At 37.1% G+C, this 23,855-nt stretch overlaps 1 protein-coding gene across 3 annotated transcripts in view; it reads left to right on the forward strand.

Moving 5' to 3' along the window:
- Window positions 1-2,667: 2,667 nt before the first annotated feature.
- Window positions 2,668-23,855, forward strand: part of KLHL24 (kelch-like family member 24) — a 33,864-nt gene continuing 12,676 nt past the window's right edge. The window contains exons 1-3 of one of the 3 annotated variants that reach the window (XM_012734048.1): window positions 2,668-2,765; window positions 10,790-10,852; window positions 16,013-16,993. In XM_012734048.1, the coding sequence (XP_012589502.1) occupies window positions 16,074-16,993 (920 nt within the window). In that variant the 5' untranslated portion in view covers window positions 2,668-2,765; window positions 10,790-10,852; window positions 16,013-16,073. Of the gene's footprint in view, window positions 2,766-4,541; window positions 4,568-10,789; window positions 10,853-15,310; window positions 15,323-16,012; window positions 16,994-23,855 lie in introns of those variants that run through there. The other 2 variants (XM_012734051.1, XM_012734054.1) reach the window with 2 other exon arrangements.

Here is a 23,855-nt window from a genome sequence, read left to right on the forward strand (position 1 = left end):
TTTGTTATTCATGATATTCTCTCTCTTGTAAAGAATGGAACTCTCTTGTTTGAAAGTTGATGATTATGAAAATGCAAATTAAAGCGTAAGAATGGGGAAGGGGTTGTCTAGAAGGAAAGTGGTGAGATCAGAGGGAGAGAGAAAACCCAACTGGTGGCCAAAGGGAGAGGGTGTCTGGTGGGAATAAAGGAGTAGCTGGTACCAAGGGAGCAGCTGATGTGAGGGAGCAGAGCTGTTTACAGTGTGTATGAAGTGTTGCACTGTGTGGTGCGATATGATTCTTTGTGGAACCTTCAGTAAAATCTCTATTCATCAGTGCTTCACAAGTGAGATTTATTTCAAGGAAGGAGCTCAAAATGCTGGGTCCAGAACTAGTCAAGGAACCCAGCTGTATTCAGGAGCTTGTTATAAACATGCAGCAAGGGGCCTCCCTAGTGGCACAGGGGTTAAAATCTCAGCACTATCAAGCTATTGCCAGCCACTGCAACTTGAGTTCAATCCCCAGTCAGGGAGCTGACCCACATGGAGCCTGAGCAGACCTCTCCTCTTACCCACTGCTCCCCTCCGCAGGTATTTCAGTAGACCTGCCTGTTCTGTTCCCCATTCTGTCTCTGGTGAATCCTCTCACCCCCTGCACCTCTGGCCTACACTCCAGTTTTTGTATGCATAAATTAAATAAATCCTTAAAAAAAAAAACAGCAAATAAACATACAGCAAGTGACACATTCTAAAGGATGTGGGAGTTGTATACCGCTTCATAACAGCTGAGAGAGAGGGGAGAGACTCAAGAAGGCCCTTCACAAGAGGTGGCCCCAGAGATGGACCTTAAAGGATGACCAGCGTTTCTACTGCAATGGAGAACAAGGAGGGACTTCAAGCATGAGAAACCAAGTGGGGAGGCAAGGAAGTCTGGGGCAAGGAATATTCAGGAAGTGATGATTTACTACATCCTGACCACCGTCTGCCTGGGGGAGGGGAGCAGGCTAGAAATAAAAGAATGACCAGAGGAACTATGGTTATGTGGCTATGTGTGCTCTGGAGAGTAGAACAAGAATGTCCTGAGGTATTTGCAAGAACACAGAGTATGACACTATATTCCCTGAAAGGAGGGAAAATAGTTCTAAAAACCCTCTGGATCCTCCCCTACCACTCTATTTCAAGTATCCACATCCTCCAAATACCAGGGGCCTGGATTGGAAACATTCCAAAAAGTGAATTACATTATTATTTACACATGCTTAATTTTGCAACCTCCCCCATCACACTAATCCTATCAGTTCTTTTTCCAGATGAGGTTAAGGCTGCTACCTGACCACGAGCACCGGCTTGAGCAGTGAGTAGATGGCCCTCCACTGGCCCCCCACCTGTGGAGCTCCCACACCCACCAGTTGGCTCTGGCATTGTGCCCAGGCTGTCTGTCCTGTGAGTCTCCCCACCTGCCTTCCTCTCTCAGTCATGACTCACCACCTTGCACCCAAGAGAGTCTGAGGACTCATGCAGGCACATCCAGGTAGATACCAGGAGTCCTGTGGCATTTTTCTTTTCTCAAAGTCCCCTTACTTTAAGTGGCAGAAACAATTCTATCAGTTAACAGATAGATACTGAGTACCTATCGCAGTTTATTGAGGCCACTTAGTTGTCTGCCAACTGCAGGCGGAAGGAGGGAGTCATACAAGAAAGAAAACTACATACTATTTGACTCAACATTGAACAATAAATACATATTCTTAATAACAAATATTAATGATTTAACCATAAGTTAAATAAATAAATAAAGTGATTGACATTGAGTCTAGAGTTTATCAGGAACCCAATAAATGACAGTATTTTCATTTTTAAATTAACTTGACAATCTCTCTCCAGGCCAGTCCTATCCATTCCCTGCCCCTTGTGCCTTTTATGGTCCCTCCTTCCCATCACACCATCCACTAAGCTAATTCTTGCTCTTTTTTCTGGGGGTTCCATTACTTAATAAAGACGCGACTATTCATAAAGTACAGAAGAGAGGGAAAGTACAGAAGAGAGAAGTTATAATTCTGGTATCAGAAACCAAACACTAGTTAAATGTTTCACAATCAGGAGGTATACTTCTCTTTAAAAAACATTCTGCAATGTTTTTTAAAAACAATATCCTTTGAGGTCTGTCTTAGAAAACAGGAATTTGCGACAACTTTGTTCCATTTGCACGTATCTTTGAAATAATAAGATAACCTAGAATTCAATACGAGAGAAGACCACCCCTCAAACCCTCCATTGCACATCCAAAAACCAAATGAAAAGATCTCTAAACATTATTCCAGGCTGCTCGGTTGTGCGAATTCACGGTAAAGTGCTTTTTGCCTTGGGACGTGGCAACAAACAAACGGCTCGGGTTTCTCGCTGGCTCCAAACACAGGATGCATTTCATCAACCTGTCTCTACTTCAAACTAAGTGTTTCAGAATCAGCACTCCCGGGATTGTGTTTGCTCCATCTCCACTTCTGACACCCGCCTATAGCTGTTTTACCCCTGGGGTCCCAGGGGCTGCCCCGGAGAGAGAACTACAGCTCCCAGGGTACACCAGGGCCGAGGGCACCCACTCGGATTGGCTAAGGGTCGGTGACGTTCACTGTTTTGGCCCGGACGGTCACATGTTTCCTTTGTTGTGAGCTGCTGCAAAGACCGGAGGCTGGGAAGACGCCGGCGCTGGAGAGTGCGCTGCACCGCTGGCCGCTGAGGGACAGAGCGGGCCGCAGCTGCTGGTCGCTTCCAGCCTTAGCCGAGAGGTACCCGTGGGTGACAGCTCCGAGACCAGCCGAAAGGCGAGGAGCCGGCCTGAGCCGAGGGCGGAGGGGCGGCGGAGTTCATGACCACCGGGGTGTCTGGGGGAGGGGAGCCAGCGGCAATCGGCCTCTCAGAACTAAACGGGGGTTCGGCGGAGTGGTTGCGATGAGGCTGCAGGGCCCTTGTCAGAGGCGAGGGACTTCCCGGCTTCCCTCAGGGGTCGCCAGCCCCAGCTGGGTAAAGACAGCCCTGAAGGGAGAGCACCCCCCCACCCCCCGCCGCCTGCTCTACCGCCCCGGAACCTTGGCGCTGCAGGCGCGCCCTGCCGGGGCCGTGTTGGGTGGGGGCTCGCTGCAAGGTGGGGGGTGGGGGAGCAGGTGCGAGCCACCCGCCGCCTCGGAATTGGGGGCCGCTGCGGGTGAGTGGCGATTCGGTCCCAACACGCTGGCGGTGGGCTTAGAGCGGGCGCTGCTTTTTCTTATTCGGAGAGACACAGTGCGAACGTCCCACACCAAGCCTTCCCGTCGGGTGGGGGCGAACGTTTGTCCAATCGAGAAGGACGGACGGGGTCAAGGTAGGGTCCCCGGGCCACGGGCCAGAGAAGCCCCATTAAAGCGATTGCGAAATGTACTCAGCACTGTCACCTGACCGTTACTCCGCCCCCACCCCCCGCGAGCCTTTGTTTACCACGGATGGCAGCGGGGCCCGCGCCGGGAACCCGGCCCGCGAGAGCCGGTCGGCGGGGAGGCGGGGCGGGCGGGGAGGGGGCGTTCCGCCGGCGGAGCCCAGGCCGAACCTCCCACTTCCTACCACTCGGGGACTCGATTTCTTAATTTAGGTCCTAACGGCCCCTCCCCCAAGTTCTGGACTCTCGGGGCGAAGACTGTTAACCGGCCGGCGATTGGGCGCCTGCGGCGGCTCGCGGGCGGGCCAGCGGGGCGAGTTGCGAGTGAATATTGGCGCTGTCTGGTCGTTAGGTGGACCTGTCCCTGCAGTTCCTCCCCGCCCCCTTGAAGGTGATCTGGAGGACGCGCGAGAGCGCCCTCTCCTCTGGCTGCGGCGGCCGGAGCGGAGCTGGCGGCGTGTTCCTGCACCGAAGGTCGCGGGCTGGAGGCCGCGCTGCCCCGCGGCCTCTCCGAGGGGCACGGCGGCTTCTGTCCGAATCTGGACCCGCTGAGGACGGCTGGCGTTGCCCGCCCTCCGAGAACTGGAAAATTAGCTCCTCCTTGATGGTGCCGGGATGTTGGGAAGAAAATCTTGCGAATTCGTTTCGCTGGCAGTGTAAACAAGGTTTAAATAGCTAAATATGAGACCATAACACCACATTTTACGGTGCCTTGAAGCAGAAGCCAGTCACACTTCATTGTAGCGAAATTTAAGATTAATCAGCGGCTTTCTTGAATATCTTTTTTGAAATCACAGTATTTGACACTACTGAGTACTCAAGCAGCTGAAATTGATTCGAAAATGGATTTGAAATCTGCCTCTTTTCAATGACGTTAAAGAATTAGAATTCGACGTTTTAAAGTAGATGACTTCCTAGAAGTTAAAGATTCCCTCTTTTTCCCGTTTGGGGAATTGTAGTTCAGTTCTCTATGTATGTATTCCCAGGGTAATTCAACATCTGTGAGTGGACTGCAAATGTGTTGTTTTTAAAGTTGTAAATTAAGAAGGTAGCAATGAAATTTACGGAAATCATTTCGCCTTAGAACATTGAAGATGCATTTTTTTTCTATTTTAACAGATTTTCTTTTCCTGTAAATCAGTAAGAATTCACCCAAGATTTAGTGCGTTTCTGTAAGAGGTAAATTGAGCCCCTTGGGTGAAGCAGAAATTGAATAAGAGCACTACTTTTTTGGTTATGCATTTATTCTTTACTATTGTTATTAATTTACTGTTTACATGTGTGTATAACTTAGGGATTAATTTTTACTCCTAATATATACTATACACAAGCTTCACTCAATCTCCACCAAATCTGTGCAATGCATTATCCCTTTTCTTCCCCTGTTCCCTCTATAACCCAATATATTCTTCACAGTCTAAGAGAGTTGTTTTTGCTGTACTTTGCCAGTGTTTTGATTTTTTTTTTATTATATTACACAGATCAGTGAAACTATTCCATATCTGTCTCTCACTTTCTGACTTATTTCATTTAGCATAATCACCTCAAGGTCCATTCATTCTGTCCCCAGAAGCACTATTTCATTTTTTAAAGTTAGCTGAATAGCACTTTCATACTGTTCAATAATACTTTTCCATTAGTACTGAATATATATTCCAAGTATGCATTATTTTAAAAATTCTAGTGGAGATGACTACACCCAGAAGGAACAATTTCTGTGGTTCTGAGCTGCCTCATCATTTGTGCATTGAGGGAATTTAATATATCTAAATAAGTACAAAATGCAAATCCTAACTTTAAAAAAATAAGTAAATAAAATCACTCCAAAGCTTGCTGATTCATGATAAACCCTGCAACTTAATCTCTAAACAAGCGGAAGAATTAATATTCTGAATTAAAGCTAATTATTAGCTTTAATTTAAACTTTCCTGGCTTTTGTCCAAGTTGTTAAAACCTTCATGCTTTTTCAAAAACCTTTGTCTTCTTTGCTTTTCTATTTCATTAAAATCTAAAGCTCAAATCTGTGAAAAAATACATACTATTTATTAAATAAATGGCTGCAGTTCCTTTTGTGTATATAAAAAATAAATATTATTTATTAAATACGTGACTGCAGTTCTTTTTATCTACAAGTTTGGGACATCTTTTTCAATAAATAGGGATGAACTCTACAGTAATAAATATAAATAAAATATCCTCCTAAGTATTCATATGAAAAATACATTTTGTATGCATGTTTATTTTTTTAAAGACTTTATTTATTTATGCATACAAGAACTGGGGTACAGGCTAGAGGTGTGGATGGTGAGGTTTCACCAGAGACAGTGGGGAGCAGAACAGGCAGATTGTCTGAACACTGCTGAGGAGAACAGTGGGCAAGTCAGGAAAGGTCTGCCTCTCCATGTGGGTCACCTCCCTGGCCAGGTGAAGTGTGTGCTACAGTGGCTGCGGAGAGCTTCATAAGTGCCATGCTTTAACCTGCTAGGCCAACAGGGAGGACCCTATATGTGGCTACTTGGTAACTGCTGATTATTTACTTAATTTATTTGTGTTATAATACTTTTATATTAGAAACAAATGAAGTACTATTGTTTTACATCCTTGTTAATATTTTGGCAGTATAGAATTTCTCCCCTTCATTGTGATCACTATAGCTCTCTCACAACCAAAGCATCCATAGTTCTCCACCATAGTCTATTGTGCTCTCTCTTACCTCTCTATCTCCCCTATTGAATGCCTGAAATCTATGGTCAGCTTTTAAGGGTTGTTTTTAAAGTTTGTCATTGCCTGACTGTTTTCTCTTATTTTGTAAGTGACACCATCTGGTATTTATCTTATTCACTGTGGCTTATTTCATGTAACATAATCCTCCATTTTAATTACAAAAAATGGCATAATTGCTGAGTAGTGTTCCATTTTATTTGTATGTACACATACACATCTTCTTGAGCTACTTATCTTGGAACATTTGGGTTATTTCCATATTTTAGCTATTATGGGTAGTTCTTCATTTAACATAGAAGTGCACATTTCCTTTCAAATTAGTGTCTTTGTATTCTTTGGGTAGATTCCTAGGAGTGGAATTGCAGTATTCTATGGCAGATCTATTTGTAGTCATTTGTAGAAACTCCACACTGCTTTCCATAGGAGCTGGACCAGTCTACACTCCCACCAACCATACAACAGGTCCTTTTTTCTCCACCTTCTTGCTAACATTTATTTCTGGTTTGTTTGGTTTTTAATATGGGCCATTCTTATTGGTGTGTAGTGATACCTCATTGTGGTTTTGATTTGCATTTCCTGAAGATAAGTTATGATTATTTTTCCATGTGCCAATTGACCATCTGTCTTCTTTGGAGAAGAGACCTATTCAGTTCTTCTTCCCAGTTTTTATTGGGTTTATTTCTGGTTGAGTTGTATGAGTTTTTGTAGATATTCTGTATTGGTCCCTTGTCAAATATGCACTATGCAAATATTTTCCCAGTTAGTAAGGTGTCTCTTCATTTTGGTTACTGTCTCTTTTGCTGTACAGGAGCTTCTCATTTTGATGTAGCCCCAGGTGTTTATATTCGACTTTATTTTCCTTGCTAGTCAGAATTAATCTATAAAAACACTTGTGAAGTTTATGTCATGGAGTAGTTTGACTATGTTTTTCTTACATGTAGTTTATGGTTTCAGGTCTTACATTCATGTCTTTTATCCATTTCAAATGGTTTTTTATGTATGGTGTCAGATAGTGGTCAAGTTTCATTCTTTTGCATGTGGCACTTCAGTTTTCCCAACAACATTTATTAAAGACGCTTTCCTTGTTCCTATGTATGTTCTTCACTCCTTAGTTATAAATTGGTTATCCATACACGTGTGGCTTTATTTCTGGGCTCTCATCTATTCCATTGACCTGTATGTCTGTTTTCATTTCAGTACCATGCTATTTTGATTTTTATAGCTTTGTAATATAGTTTGAAGCCTGAATAAATACTACTATTTCCCACCCCCCTCTTTTTTTTTTGTTTCTCAGGCATTTAAAAAAAATTTTTTTTACATCATTTATTTTTCCCCTTTTTAATGGGTAGAGCATTGACTAATCAGGGTCTTCTGTGTTTCCATATAAATTTCAATAATATTTGTTCCAATTCTTTGAAGAATATCATCAAGATTTTTATTGGGATTGTATTAAATCTGTAAATTTCTTTGGGTAGGGTGACCATTTTGGCAGTGGACAACTGTTGGCATTTTTAAATCCTTATTCTATCTCTTAAAAATAGCTAATTTAACTTTTTAAATAAAGTTTATAACTGCCTAAATTCATCACCCAAACACTAAATTTTTTTGGCATTTGGCATATTTTAAAGGCTACTCAGTTGATGTTTAAAAGTGATTAGCCTTTACCTTTTATTGAATGTTTTCTAAGTTAATTCTGAAAATAAGTTGATACCACTACCAGATAAAAATTACTTACTCAGAAGTGCTTTTATAGCTAGAGAAATCATCTAAAATACTGGAGGAGTAGCAGAGTACCAGATAGTGTCCTTGCAGATATAATTAATTCTAATAAGAGAGCCACAAACAATTTGCTAATGGAACAACTATATTATACACCTATAGATTTTGCAATTTAAAAATAAAAGTGTATTCAGTATTTAAATGAAACATGTTGCCAGGAGAAAACCAAATGGCTACTAACTTTGCATGTCAACTGTAGTGAACTGCATAAAGTAGGATCAATAGGGCAACGTGATGCTAGGTGTGATGTTGATGACTAACAATTCTATTTTCTTCCTTTGGTGTTGGAAACTAATAGTAAACAAAAATGTCAAAGCAGTGGAAACAATGAGTGCATAAATGAGATTTTTCTTTTTGTTCTTGGGAGATCACAAACTAGTTGTTGATCACATTGGAAGATCACAAAGTAGTTGTTGACCACATTGTTTTAGTACTCCTAAACTTTTCATCATCAGGTATCTCTTATTTTTCTTTTATTTTTCAAAGTCATCATGTACTGACCATATGTGGCCCTAGTGAGCATAGGATTTTGTCACTAGTTGCTATAATTCTAGACATTTAAGAAATTAAGAAATTTTAAGATTTTAGCTGACTTCTCATATATTATGGTGGATAAATCTTTTCTTGGAGATTCCATTAAGAAATTAGAAGTAATTGAAAATAGAACTTGAAGATTAGACTTTGAATATTACATTTGTAAAACTACCATCAGAAAACACTACTTCAACAGTAAAACTTTAAACTGAAAATTTTTAAGTGTAAGTTTATAACTTTTGAAAATTATAAGTAGATTAGTTCGATTAAATAAATAGCTTGTGACAATATCTGACATTTATAAAAACTTCGATTTTGTGTGAATTTTCTAGGTTTGTTTTTTTTTTTAAGATTTATTTATTTATGCATACAGAGCTGGGTACAGGCCAGAGGTGAAGGGGTGATGAGAAGATTGACCATAGTCAGAGTGGGGAGTAGAACAGGCAGATTGATGAAGTACACTGCTGAGGGGAGCAACGGGCCAGACAGGAGAGGTCTGCAGCGTTGTGTGGATGACAGGAGAGGTCTGCAGCGTTGTGTGGATCACCTCCTGGCAGCGAAGCTGCTGTGGCCATCTTCGCAGTGCTGTGCTTTAACCCACTTGTGCCATCAGGGAGGGCCCTTTAGTTGTTTTGAAGACTACGACATTGTACTTTTCTGGCATTTCTTCTGTTCATTACTTTATATCTTAAAGATAAACTTTTATCTGTTAGTTGTAGTGTCTCTGTTACATTATTTTTTGCTCAGATTTGAAAATGGAGTAGTATAGAACATAGCATGTGGCAATTCTCTATTTCAAGCTATAGACATGTTAGTCAAAATTATGTTGGTTTCCTTTGTTTTGGGGTTTTTTTTGTTTATTTTATTCCTAGTGAGACCCTTATAATATTGGCTCATACTGATAGTAACTTCTTGGGGACATAATTCCTGCATTCTAAGGAAAAATAAGGTTGATTTTATATATAGTTCTGCTGTCACATAAATCCTTCAGGTTTTGTATACTGACCTCCTCTGTCCCTTTTAATCAAAACTCTGAAGAAAATGCGCAGATGAATTGCCTTGCCATTCTAATTCTTAGGATATAATTCTAGGCCAGATTAGTTATGAGTTTGCCATAATCTGTATTCTGCTAGAAACACTAAGAATCTGAATCTTTTTTAGTATCAGTCTTGAAGTTTTTGTTTAGTTTTATTCTAACCCAACTTCACAAAATCTAAGTTTGGATTTGAATCCATTACTTGCCACTCCAATGACATACAGTAAGCTCTTTATAAATACTTCTTGAGTTGACCTCTATGTTGGATAAGGATCTTAGTGCCGATTGGGAAAAAACTTCCTTACCTAGCACTGAGAGTCCCTGAATATTCTTTACCCAAGGATACATGTGAGTTACACTCATGCCTGAAAGTAAGGAATATGCAAGATAACATTCACCTCACAACCAGCACAACCTGGGTGTAGAGATGTGTATTTGTGTATTTAAAAAAAAAAAAAATCACTCCATATCATGGCTGTTAGGATAAACTTCTGAATTTGCCTAAACTTAAGAATTTATGAATCCTGTTTGTAGATATGTAGACCAGAAAACAGAACTATTTGTGTGTTTAATTATTGTTGCCATTCTGTGTACTCTTCAAATTTCTAGTAGTTTTTCTTAAGAATTCCTCTCCTAAAAAAAAAATTCCTCTCCTCCCCTTCCACTGAAGAAAAAAGAGAATTGTGCTGAATTCATTGGTTGGTTTCTATAGGTGTTAAGTCTATAAGGTTCAACAAATCAGAAGAAATATGCATTTATATTTTAAAAGTTAAAAAGATATTTCATAAGCTTGGAGATTTTATATGGATCACCTAGATGACTTATTAAAAATGAATCTTTTCCTGAATTACCCAGAATGCTTGAGATTTTCTCAAATTTCTCAAATTGTAATAGTTAAACTTTGCATGTGATAATATTGATATACTAACTCTTAGAATTATATAATGCCCCAAACTCAGATGAAACATCAGTTACCAAATACTCTTCAAATATCTAGTACAGGATAATAACAGGATATGTACCTTCTCATCTCAGTGCCATCATTATGTTGATGTGAATATTTGTTTACTCATCTTTTCACTCAAGAAACCTGGTGCAGGATACAGTTACCAAGTAAAGAAGTGAATAAAAAGGGAAAATCACTTATATATAAAATAATGAAGATGTTAATATGCTTTAAGTTATTACTTGGTAATGATTTTCTATCTAAAGCTGAACTTTCAGTCAAACTGAAATCTAAAAATTTATTTAAGTATATTAGTAAATACCAACTGTACAAGAAGTGAGTAGTATCTGACTTATGTCTTGCTATTCTCCATTTATTTTAGGTGTGGAAATTAAAACAACACAAATACTTTCACTGGGACTTTGATCAAGCAAATGCTAACAAGGTATTTATTATAATAATCATAAACTCTTAAACATTGTTAGTAAAATTCCTAAATCATTTTCTTTTCTTGAACTAGGAGACTCTTAAGCCAAACTGAGTAACATGGAATAATTCTGTTTTCAAGATCATAAAGGAAGACACAATCATTTCTGTTTTCAGATGAAATATTTACCCACTTCTTTCTAATCTTTACTGATCCCCTGCATGCCTTTTTACATTTTTCTACTGTCTAATAGACACTAAAATAAGTTATCTACATTCGTTTTTATGAGACACAGGTCAAAAACGTAACAAAATCTACTGAGTAATCAGATGCTAGGTCTGTAACGTTTATAAGTTCTGCAAGTTGGAAATAAACCTTAAAGTAACTTAACCAGAAGAATCTGTCTTTTAAGAAAAGTCTTCTTTTAAGTGTAGTTCCGGGAATAAAACTGGAGAAATGAGGGAGAGAAAGGAGACACTAGTTTTTCTAAACAAATCTAAACATTTTAACCCTTATAAATGAAAACACTTGGACTTTAAATGGTGTAAATGGAAAAGTAAAGTCTAATAAATTGCATCTAGAAACCCAAAAACTACATGTTGTAATACATCTCTTTCTTAAGACCTTGTTATGTTAAATCACTTACCCTATCACTGATATTTGGTGATGTATAGAGACTGGTTAATGGAGCAGTCTTAGAAAGTGAACATGTCCTAATAGCCAGCCCAACGCTTGGAAAGAAACAAGCCAAAGATATGAGATTTTGCCACTGTTGATTACTTTATAATATCAAGTAATTTTATAGTTGTTCTAATCCAGGATTTTTAGTTTTACATGGGGTAAAAGCAATTTCAGTCAACAATCAAGGAATCAGCTTAAAAAATAAGGGGCAAAAGTTAGCATAAAAAGACACACCCTTCCCACCTGTAGTTTGTTTTTTTTTTTTTTTTTTTAAGATTTATTTATTTGTGCATACAGAACTGGGGTACAGGCCAGAGGCTCAGGGGCGGCAAGAGGCTTCCCCAGAGACAGAGTAGGGAGCAGAACAGGCAGATCAACGAAGTACACTGCTGAGGGGAGCAGCGGGCGGGTCAGGAGAGGTCTGCCACGCCATGTGGTCACCTCCAGGGCAGGCGGGAATCGAACTCATGCGTAAGTGGCTTTAGCTTTTCAGTGCTGTGCTTTAACCCAGGGAGGGCCCCCACCTGTAGTTTTAATCCACCTTATGATCATGCTTAATTCAGTCAATATAGTGATTATTTCCAAATTTATCTTACAGATATCAGATACAGAAACTAATAATGAAGCATATCAAACTCAGATGTAATTTTATTCATTTCAGAATTAAAATGATCTGTTACTTAAAACCTCCAAAGTATAATTAGACTTCAGTTCAAAATCTAACTTGCTTGAAGTTAAACATGTGTAGACAAATGACATCCACAAATGTAAGAGAAGTTAATCTTACTGATTGTGATACTTTGCTGAGATTTGCCCTAAAAAACCCCAGCTTTTGTAAGCATCCTTCTGGGTCTATTATTACTTTATATATTCATTTAAGTCATCCTTCCACTAATGCTTCCACTGCCATGTTTCATCACATTAGACACCTTTGTTAATGCATTTAGAAAATAAATTGCCTGTTTATTTGTATACTTGGGATTTGTTATTGTTGTTTTTCATTTAGAAATAAGGGAAAAGTTTATCCCTGTCATTCTTTGGTTCCTTTGTTAATAGTTCTTATCTATTTAGACACATCTCTTAGTCCTATATACATATAAAGTTCTAAAGCTATATATAATTCAATTTTTTCATTAATTGCCCTATCAACCTCATGAGTTTATTAGAAGGATTACGTTAAATAATCCATATGAGCAGTTTGGAAAGTTGGTACATGGCAACTAGTCAAAAAAAAAAAAAAATAGTGTTGCTATTCTGTTTGTTGTTTGATATAAGAAAAACTAGCCTCTGCGGTTTCATCAAACTAGTTGATACACAATTAGTACACAGATTTGACTCTGTAGTTCCTAAAACCTTACCTGGTAGATTTTTAAGACCTTTTACAGTTCTGTCAGGATTTTGTCCACAGCAGACATTTCCTTATTAGTGTAGTGTCTCTGAATCCCCACCTAGTGATCCCAGATGAAAGCAAAATTTGTTTTACTTACTCTTTATTCTGTTGGATTGATAAAACTGCCTGAATTTTTTGTGACCATACCTGTAAACTGGATGAAAGAGAGGAATGGAAGAGAAAAGATCTATATGAAATGCAAGTTTTTAGATGCACTTCAGATTGTTATAACCTGGTACTTTTCCCTGGGCAATTCAAATAATCTGCACACATCTGTCTAGGGAAAATTCTGTCACCTAGAATTGAGGAAAGTAAAGTGGTGATTTATGTGAAGAAGTAAAAGAACAGAAAATTAAATCTATACAAGTGTATCATCATATTGCCTATTCTATATTATGGTATTTATCTTTTTATGAATATGTTTTGTCTCAACTATATTTTATAAAAATCTGAACAGCAGACTTTCCATCTCTATAAAATGTAGGGCTAGCATAGTATCCAAATAGTAGATACACAATAAATATTTACTTATTTATTTATTACATCACTCTTCATTTTGGGCATTTTTCCCATCTCAGTTGTAATTCCTGTGGACTTCCACCATCAGTTCTCCTGTGCAATATCACCATAGTCCCATGCACTCTTCACACCCCAGTTTTCCCAATCCCTTTCCACCCCCCAAAAATGTCTCTGGCTTATAGTTGTTTTTGTTTTTACTTTATTACAATTGCTTTTTCTTTCTGGCTTATTTCACTGCATGAATCCTTCCAATTCCATCCATGTTGCTGCAAAAGGCATGAGTTTATCTTTATTGATTGCTGAGTAATATTCCATTGTACAGTAAATATGTTTTAATGATGATAGTAATATGTTACAAAATTAAGTGAACTCATTAAGGGGAGTGATAAAAATTGGTAGCACCTAGAGAATATGCTAGAATCACTGACTTGTTAGGACTATTGAGGAAAGAGGGCAAAGATAAGAAAATGATATGAAAAAAGAATACATATCTATAAATAAAAATTTGCTTCTTGATTTTGATGTTTCATGATTGCTTACACATTATGTCTTAAAGACTTAAAATGGGATACAATTAATATGTGATAGGGAATACAAAATATAATCTTAAACTGAAATTAATTTTCAAGTCTAGGCTGTCTGTATTTGGGGCTTGAATGTAAGAAAACATTCTACATCCTGTATAGATTATCTGTAATATTCTTCAGCTTTTTCTTTTTGTTGATACAGTTAGGCCTGAATGTCCGACTATTGTAATATTTCAGGAAGAAGTTGAGACATTTAGAAGAGTTGTACATGAGATCATGAGGGCATGAGAATAGATGAGTTACTCTGAGTACTTTTAAGCCAATTACAAATAAATTTTTGTTCACTTATCAATTTTTGGAGTTATAAAAATGACTAGGGGCCCTCCCTGGTGGCGCAGCGGGTTAAAGCACAGCACTGAGAATCTAAAGCCGCTTCTGCATGAGTTCGATTCCCGCCTGCCCCGGAGGTGACCACATGGTGTGGCAGACCTCTCCTGACCCGCCCGCTGCTCCCCTCAGCAGTATACTTCGTTGATCTGCCTGTTCTGTTCCTCACTCTGTCTCTGGTGAAGCCTCTCACCACCCTTGAGCCTCTGGCCTGTACCCCAGTTCTGTATGCATAAATAAATAAATCTTAAAAAAAAAAAAATGACTAGGATCCAAAAAGCCTCTTAAAGTCAGAATTTAAGAGAACTGTAGCCAAGTACCTCAATGTATTACCTATTAATAGTAATTTCTGAGAGTGGTTTAGAGATGTTCTTTTTTTTTACAAAAGTAGAGATGTTCTTTTTTAATTAATTTTTTTCTTAGATTGTTGTAGTCCCAATAGTCCTCCCATCACCATATCATCCATATTCCCTTGTGTTCATCCCTCCCTTGTTTTGACCCCTCCTGTCTTCTCCTTTTCTCTATGCCTCTGTTCTGTGTGTCAGTTTGCTAATTGACTTTTTCTTGATCTTTTATTTGGTTTTTCTATATTCCACATATAAGTGAGACTTTCTAGTATTTATCTTTCTCCTTTTAATTTTGGCTAGCATAATCCCATCCAGCTCCATCCATGTTCCTGCAAATGCCATAAATTTGTCTGTTTTGATTGCTAAGTAATATTCCATTGTATAAGTCTACCACAACTTGGTGATCCATTTGTCTATTTGTGAAGCATTTGGGTTTTTTCCATATCTTAGGTATTGTAAATAGTGCTTCCATTAAGATAAGAGTGCAGGTTTCCTTTCACTTTGTGTTTTTGTGCCCTTAGGGTAGATTCCTGGAAGTGGAATTACTGGATCATGTAGTAGATCCATTGCTAGTTTCTCAGGAATCTCCACACAACTTTCTATAATGGCTGGACCAGTTTACATTCCCACCAACAGTGTAAGAGGATTCCTTGATGGAGCTATTTCTTTTCAATGACTCTATAAACTGTTCCACTATTTAAGATGTGCTGTGGTTTCACTAATCTCCTATTATAGGGTTTTTAGGTTGTCTTAAGTATTATCTATTAATGATACAGCAGTGAACATATCTATAAATAAATCTTTCCACATATTCTGGATAATTTCCTGAGGACAGTTACTAGAAAATGATGTACTGGTAAAATAATACACATATTAAAAGACTATTGATAGATATAAATTAATTCCTCTCTATAATAAGATGTAGAGACTATATTAAGATTTTATATAATACTATATCAAGATAATAACTATATTAGGATTCTGAATGAATCAAATGTCTTGCTTTACAGCATTCTGACTTCACTTCTCTGTCATTAGATGAAACCTCGCTGTGTAAAAGGGGAGGTAGGGTTATTAGTAATTCACAGTAAATTACTGGGCAAAAGGCAACTTAAGAGGTACTATTGCAAATTACCCCAAATTTCTAACTGTGCAAATGCAAAATTTTCATTTGTAAGTTGTTATGAAAATGAGATCAAGTATATGTTATGAAGTATATGTTATTTCATTGTATAATTTACATCAAAATGAAGTGTACTGTAAATACTGAATATTTTCACATTCAGCTGTTTTGTGGTTCTTTGTTTGTTTGTTTGTTTTGCTTTAGCCACATAAAGAAGATTCCTAGCAATCATTTCTCAATAATTATATAGTCAACTGATGTAACAATGGTACTAATATTGGGCCGAAGACTAAACAGAGAGGATCTTGGGGTGCGTGATTCTCCAGCAACTAAGCGAAAAGTTTTTGAAATGGACCCTAAATCTCTGGCAGCTCATGAGTTTTTTGAATTCTCTTCAGAATCATCCCATGCTGAAAACATACTCCAGATATTTAATGAATTCCGAGATAGCCGCTTATTCACAGATGTTATCATTTGTGTGGAAGGAAAAGAATTTCCTTGCCATAGAGCTGTTCTCTCAGCCTGCAGTAGCTACTTCAGAGCAATGTTTTGTAATGACCACAGAGAAAGCCGAGAAATGTTAGTGGAGATCAATGGTATTTTAGCTGAAGCTATGGAATGTTTCTTGCAGTATGTTTATACAGGAAAGGTGAAGATCACCACAGAGAATGTGCAGTATCTTTTTGAGACATCAAGCCTCTTTCAGATCAGTGTTCTCCGTGATGTGTGTGCCAAGTTTTTGGAGGAGCAACTTGATCCTTGTAATTGCTTAGGAATCCAGCGCTTTGCTGACACCCATTCACTCAAGACACTGTTCACAAAATGCAAGAATTTTGCATTACAGACTTTTGAGGATGTGTCCCAGCATGAAGAATTTCTTGAGCTTGACAAAGATGAACTTATTGATTATATTTGTAGCGATGAACTTGTTATTGGCAAAGAAGAAATGGTTTTTGAAGCCGTCATGCGTTGGGTATATCATGCTGTCGATCTGAGAAGACCACTATTGCATGAGCTCCTGACACATGTGAGACTCCCTCTGTTACATCCCAACTACTTCGTTCAAACAGTTGAGGTGGACCAATTGATCCAGAATTCTCCTGAATGTTACCAGTTATTGCATGAAGCAAGACGGTACCACATACTTGGAAATGAAATGATGTCCCCACGCACTAGACCACGAAGGTGAGATGACAGTAAATTAACTACAATAAAATGAATAAAAGCTTTTTTAAAAAAAAAAAAAGACCACTAAACCTCCTGTATGTAATCTCATTGCAGTCATTTATATATATTGCATACATGTGTTTTTATAAAACTTAATATGTGTTATGAATTATGCAGTTCATTAGGATATCTTGCCCAGTGAAGGCTAGATTCAACAATAGCATTTTTTAATAATTGTTTTGACATGTCAGAGGATGTTGGCAAAGGATCTTGTCAACTGTGCATGTCAATGTATTTCTACCTATTTCTGTTAATGATGTTCTTCTCAAAGAAGCTTTGCATATAAAGTAGCAAAAGACCTTGGTAGAACTCTTTGGACTGCTGGTACTTAAAGACTTATACAAAAACAACTTGCACATAACAGATTAACCTTTTTCCTAACAGACAACTTGAATTACAGGAATACAGTAATAAGTAATCTGGTAAACACTGAGTAGATTCTCAGATGTAAAATCCAGGCGTCAGATCTTTTCTCATTACCACAGTAACTACTTTTTTTTTTTTTAAGATTTATTTATTTATGCATACAGACCTGGGGTACAGGCCAGAGGCGCAGGGGCAGTGAGATGATTCACCAGAGACTGGGGAGCAGAACAGGCAGATCAACGAAGTACAGTGCTGAGGGGAGCAGCGGGTAGGCAGGAGAGGTCTGCTGCGCCATGTGGATCACCTCCAGATGGGCATTAAACTCATGCCAGAGTGGCTTTAGCCTCTCAGTGCTGTGCCACCAACGAGGGCCTCAGTAACTACTTTTAATGTCAGTCAAAATTTTTTTTTCTAATTATAAAAATTATGTCCTTATAATAGAGAATTTAGAAAATATGCTTTGGAGTAGGAATGCAAATAAATATTGTACTGTCTTTCTCTAACTTCTTAAAATGAGTTACTTCTATAATATATCTATATATTTTAATTTATGATTTATAGAAAAATTGTCTATATGCCTTAAGACTAAAAGGAGTAATATTAAATGTAATTTACCATGAATCATTAAGAAATGGATATTGTAAGAAATATTAAAGAATCATCTTAACAGATAGAATTTTTCCTAACAAAGTTTATATCCTTATGGTGGAAAAAACATATAAAATTTACTGTCTTAACCACTTTTTCGGTTCAGTGGTGTTACATTCAATTGTTGTGAAACTACTTTGTTACATTCATTTGTTGTGAAACTATCTCTACTTTTTCTATAATTTGCTATAGCATAGTTTTCAAACCACATATTTTAGTTTTGACTTTAACTTTTGTTTTGAGATGTGATTCAAATTCAGCATAGTATGAGATAACATGTCTTTTAAATCAACACTAGTTTGAATTAGTAAGATTTAATCCTCTCATCTGAATGAAGTGATGAAATTGAAATGAAAATGATAAATAGTACTTAATTTCACAGGTTTTATCATTGAACATATTAAGCGTAACAGTTCCTAAGTACTCATCATGGAAAAGGATACATAAAAAGTGGTTAAAAATAATTAGCTATTTAGATAATATAGTATAGCCATACACACACACACACACACACACACATATGGTATAGTTAGTATTTATAAAGTCTAACGCACTTATTTAAGAGAACGCACTTATTTAAGAGAACTCGCAGTACCGGATACTCCACAAACTTTTTATAAGTAGATACAACAATGAGTAACTATTATTACAAAATACTAATGTGATATTTCTGTGTATTGAGATTGGGGTGTTTTTTTTTCTTTAAAGTCAGCTGACTTTAGTTAAATTTGTTTATAAGAAAGAAATATAAAATATTTTATTCTTATACAATAACCAAGGACAAAGAAAAACACTTGCCCTATAATATTCTAATGGCTTCTTGTTAAAGCTCTCTTTTTAAAAATTTACTATTAATAGACTTGGACTAAGGATAAGAATGTGGAAAGAACATGTTTTTGAAGGTTTTAATTAGGAAAGCTAAGCAACTTTGAGGCTATTGGAGAACTTTTCTGTATACAAGGTACCCTTTCAAGGGGAAAAATCATACATTATTCCTTATAACAAATAGAATAACTTGAAGTCAAATAGGGCTATTAATAACTAGTCCATATAGCTCATAGAATTAGTATCAGGACCAATCAGGAATTTGAATTGTAAAATAAAAGTAAGTCCTTTATTATTAAATTATTTATATATATCTGAATGAAATCAGATTGCAGCTAAGTTAGGCTAGATGATAATTTTCCTGATTCATTTACTTATTTAATTTACAGGAATTTATTTTACATTTAATTTTTAAAGGATCTCATCCATTTCATACACTGAAACATCTATGTATAGGACTGCAATATCACCTTTCTGTAGGAAACAAATGAAGGGAAAAACTGTTGTTATACTGAAATTTTAAATTTCTGATATTTCAATAGCAGATATTTATATAGGAGTGTATGAAGAAACCTTTTCTATATCTACAGCTCTGCCATTATCTTTACAGTATGTCTTTCACTTACCTATTACTGCATGTTAGTACCAGTCCTAGGTATTTCATTATCTGAACTCTGTCTGTTATTTGTACAGGTTCTCATCTTTCTGAAAAACTCCAAACTTCTTTGAAAAAGGAGTGATGTCTCCACGCTTCAACTGCAGTTCACTCCTCTGACTTCTGCTCCAGTCACTCTACTGCAGTCACTCTACTGAAACTCCTCTCCATCAGGTCATCACTGACCTGTTTGCAACTTGTTAGCCTCTTCTCAGTCTTTATCCAGCTTGATCTCTCTTGAGTATTTGATATTGCTGATTGCTTTAAGCCCTCTTGAAATTCTGCTCTCTGTTAGCTTCTATTTCTTCATGGTCCTCTTCTCCATTTGTTCTTTATCAAATTGATGTTTCTGTAGCTAGTCTTTTGAAGTGTTGATGATCACCTTGGTTCACATCTCTTTGCCTTGCCTTATATTCTTTCCTAGATGATCTCATCTATATTATCATGGTCTTAATTGCCATGCATACTTTTGACTATCAAACCTCTATCTCTAACACATACTGTTCTCATTTGCTCATTCAACCACTGCTTGTGTTCTTTTTTAAATTTTGTGTGTGTGTATATATATATAAAATCATTACATATATATATACACACTTGTATGTACACATATTTTTTTAACTTAAGGGTACACATTCTAAAAAATAATATAGTTGAAGTGGTATCAGACTTCAACATATTTCTTTCTTATTTAATTCTTTCATATTATCTCATTTCTAATCCATATTTTGATTTCCCCAATCTTTTCTAAACTGTTCTTTTATGAACCTCGATCCAATCTCATTGATTGATGTGGTTATTTCCATGAATTCTCTTTTATTCTAAAACAGTTTCTTTTTATTCTGACTCACTGATGAACAAGTTGTTCAGAAAAATATTCCACTTTCTATATTAGTCTGATTGCTTCTTTAAAGTGTATTCCTTATCAGCTATATTTAGATATGTTTCTTGGAAATCAGAAGATGGTCCCCCAAACTTCAGATTAATGGAAACAAGTTAAATGGTTTGGGCTAGAATTTGTCTTAGGCAGTGCTTTAGATTAGGAGAGCCTGCATAGCTGGTGATCCCAGTTAGTGATAGAAAGATTAACTCTGGATTAGAATGTTGACAGCGCTTTTCTATCATCGTGCAGTTAGGTTACATGCTTAGCATTAACTAGTTTTTCTTTAGTCCTTATCCTGGCCAATTATCTACCAGAGCTCAACCCATACATTATAGTCTGATTATATAAACCCACATATTTCTTAAATAACAGAGAAAATCTCAAAATGCATTTATATTAATTAAAAACAAGGTATGATAGTAGTTTCCTGGAAAGAGGATATATATAGACCAAATTAAAAGCACCTGCACCACCAGTTATAAACTGGATCGATCCTTTCTTTTGCTATATAGCCCTGTTTTTTTTAATATTCATTTATTTATGCATATAAGAACTGGGTACAGGCCAGAGGTGTGAGCATGGTGGAAAGGATTCACCAGAGACAGAGTAGGAAACAGAACAGGTGGATTAAGTAAAATATACTGCTGAGAGGAGCACTGGGTGAGACAAAAGAAGTCTGCCATGCCATGTGGGTCACCTCCCTGGCCAGGGATTGAATAGTGCTGCAGTGGCTGCAGATAGCTTCATAGTGCTGTGATTTAACCCCTTGTGCCAACAGGGAGGCTCCCATAGCTCTATCTTTAGATCTTACAGATAGAAAGCCATTGGTCTCTTTAGGGCTTAAAATCTCATATCTCTGTTTTAATTTATTATTTTCATTTGATTACTTGGCTTTCAGATATAATAACATCTTGGAATGGTGAGTAGAATAGGCCATATCAATAACATCTCTCACCTTTCCCTTCCAACTTCTCACTTATGGAAACACACTGCTTTTTCTATAATTTTTACTATATTTGGTTATTCTTCTCATTAGTCAGGTTCACTTGGTGCAAATCCCTTTTTGTTGATGAAAGTTAGTTTGGCAGTTCAACTGACTCTGGCATACTTGGAATTCATAATAAGTAAGTCTGTTATTCAGCCAACAAATCTTGTTTTTCACTTTGAGATCCTTAACTGAACCTGGTCATTTTTATACATTGTATTGACTTGTTTCAGAGTATCTCTCAGATTTTAATTTTTCCTTTACAGAAGTCAAAGTATCTGATCTTTTAATTTTGTCTTTTCTCAAATTCGTGATAAAAGGTAACAATACTTATTTTTAACTCACTGTTGTAAGAGGGTATTTTAAAAAGTAATATATATGAAGTGGCATCAGACATAAACTTCATTCATATTATCTAATTTCTAGTCCGTATTTATATTTCCCAAATCTTTTCTAAACTGTTCTTCAATGAACTCAGGTCCAATCTAGGACCATTCTCATTGATCTAGGACAAATGGTTAAGACTTACTACTAAAGCAGCAGAAAATCAGAATGTTCATTTAAAGGATTAGTAAAGTAGCATTCACTCTAAAAATAGGTTTTATGGGTATTCTAGACTTTTTTCATCCCAGACTATCATCTTGACAACTACTACCTTTTTGTTCTAGTTTCCATGTCAGCTAGAGTAACTTATTTCCTTTAAGGCAGTCAGCTCTCTGCCTGAGATGAGTATTTTTCCAAATTATTTTTCCAGAAATAAGAATTATGTTTTCTGGGTTAACTGTCTGTATGGAAACACTAGGCCTTTAAAAAGTCATTTGGGGGCCCTCCCTGGCGGCGCAGCGGGTTAAAGCACAGCACTAAGAAGCTAAAAGTCACTTCCGCATGAGTTCGATTCCTACCTACCCCCCCCAGATCCACATGGCGTGGCAGACCTCTCCTGACCCGCCCACTGCTCCCCTCAGCAGTGTACTTCGTCGATCTGCCTGTTCTGCTCCCCACTCTGTCTCTGTTGAATCCTCTCACCCTCCGCATCTCTGGCCTGTACCCCAGTTCTGTACGAATAAATAAATAAATCTTAAAAAAAAAAAAGTCATTTGGTTGTCAACCCTTAGTACAAGCAAAACTACTACAATAAATACTCTCCAAACCCCTACTTTATTAAAGGCTCACTAGAAGATCAAATCACTTTACCAGGATTCCTTCTTATTAAAATACAAACCACTTTAAAATTTAATATTCATATTACCATTGCCATCAATTAGGCCATGTGAGTGGGGCATTTGATTAATTTAGTATATCAACAAAATTATAGTGTTTATCGATGTGATTTGTCATACATAGTCAGTAAAAATCATACTGATAAAGTATAGAGATGTTTTAGTTTTTAGTCTTTATCCTTACATACGAGTGGTTATTAAATTGTGTAAGTACTGTGCTGAATTGTAAATTGGTGTAAAGAGCATATTGAAATTTCAGTTAAAACAAGTAATTATAAAAAAGAACAATGATGGTTTGAAAGACATTGGTACAAAAATTTGGTTTTTCCTACCCTATCCATTAGCAAAGTAAGTAATTTTGAAATTACCTTTTCCCGTTTATTTGTTTGTTTTTAAGATTTCTTTTTATTTATTTATGCATACAAGAACTGGGGGATAGGCCAGAGGTATGAGGGGATTGCTGGTGAGAGATTTCACCAGAGACAGAGTGGAGAGCAGAACAGGCAGATCCACTGAAACACACTGTTTAGGAGAGCAGCAGGTGAGACAGGAGAGGCCTGTGTGGGGTCTCCTTTAGCTCCTTGGTCAGGGATAGAACCCATGCTACAGTGCTGACAATAGCTTAGTCGCACTGAAACCTTAACCTCCACGTTACCAGAGAGGGCTTACATTACTTGTTTAATTATCAAATTGTAATGCCAACAGGATGAAATTCTCAGTATTTTTGTTGTTTTGTTGTCTAAATCACAGTGAACTTATTTGTTACAAAATTTTCAAATTATGCCATCTTAGAAGTTACACGATACAATGTATTATTGTGAACATAATGACAGTTTCACGTTTGAGTCTGTAAAACAGATTAATGTGGTAAGTCAAGGTTCTCCAGTAGTTTGCAGATTCTTTCAAGTAAATACACATTCCAGCAGACTCTGAAATGACCCTTTATCCCGTTTTACAACTAATTTTTTGTGCCATTTTCTCTTCTTGTTAAAACAAATGTTTATTGGACTTGAAAAAGGCAAGCAAGTTAAAGGAAGGAAAAGCATAAAATAATTAAATGTTGTAGGGAAAGTATGAAGCAAAAGTATCTTTTAATAATTGCCTTGATTATCACTTGGAATTTTCTTATAGTACTGTAAGTATAATTTTAGGAAGTGATACTTATATAGAAAGAAAGATGATTTAAACTAAGTACCTAGTACTATTTACTTTTAATATTTTCATTTTGAAATATTTAG

The sequence above is a fragment of the Condylura cristata genome, unplaced genomic scaffold, assembly GCF_000260355.1.
Source record: "Condylura cristata isolate star-nosed mole 26May11 unplaced genomic scaffold, ConCri1.0 scaffold00003, whole genome shotgun sequence".
In the NCBI taxonomy this organism is placed as follows: Eukaryota; Metazoa; Chordata; class Mammalia; order Eulipotyphla; family Talpidae; genus Condylura; species Condylura cristata.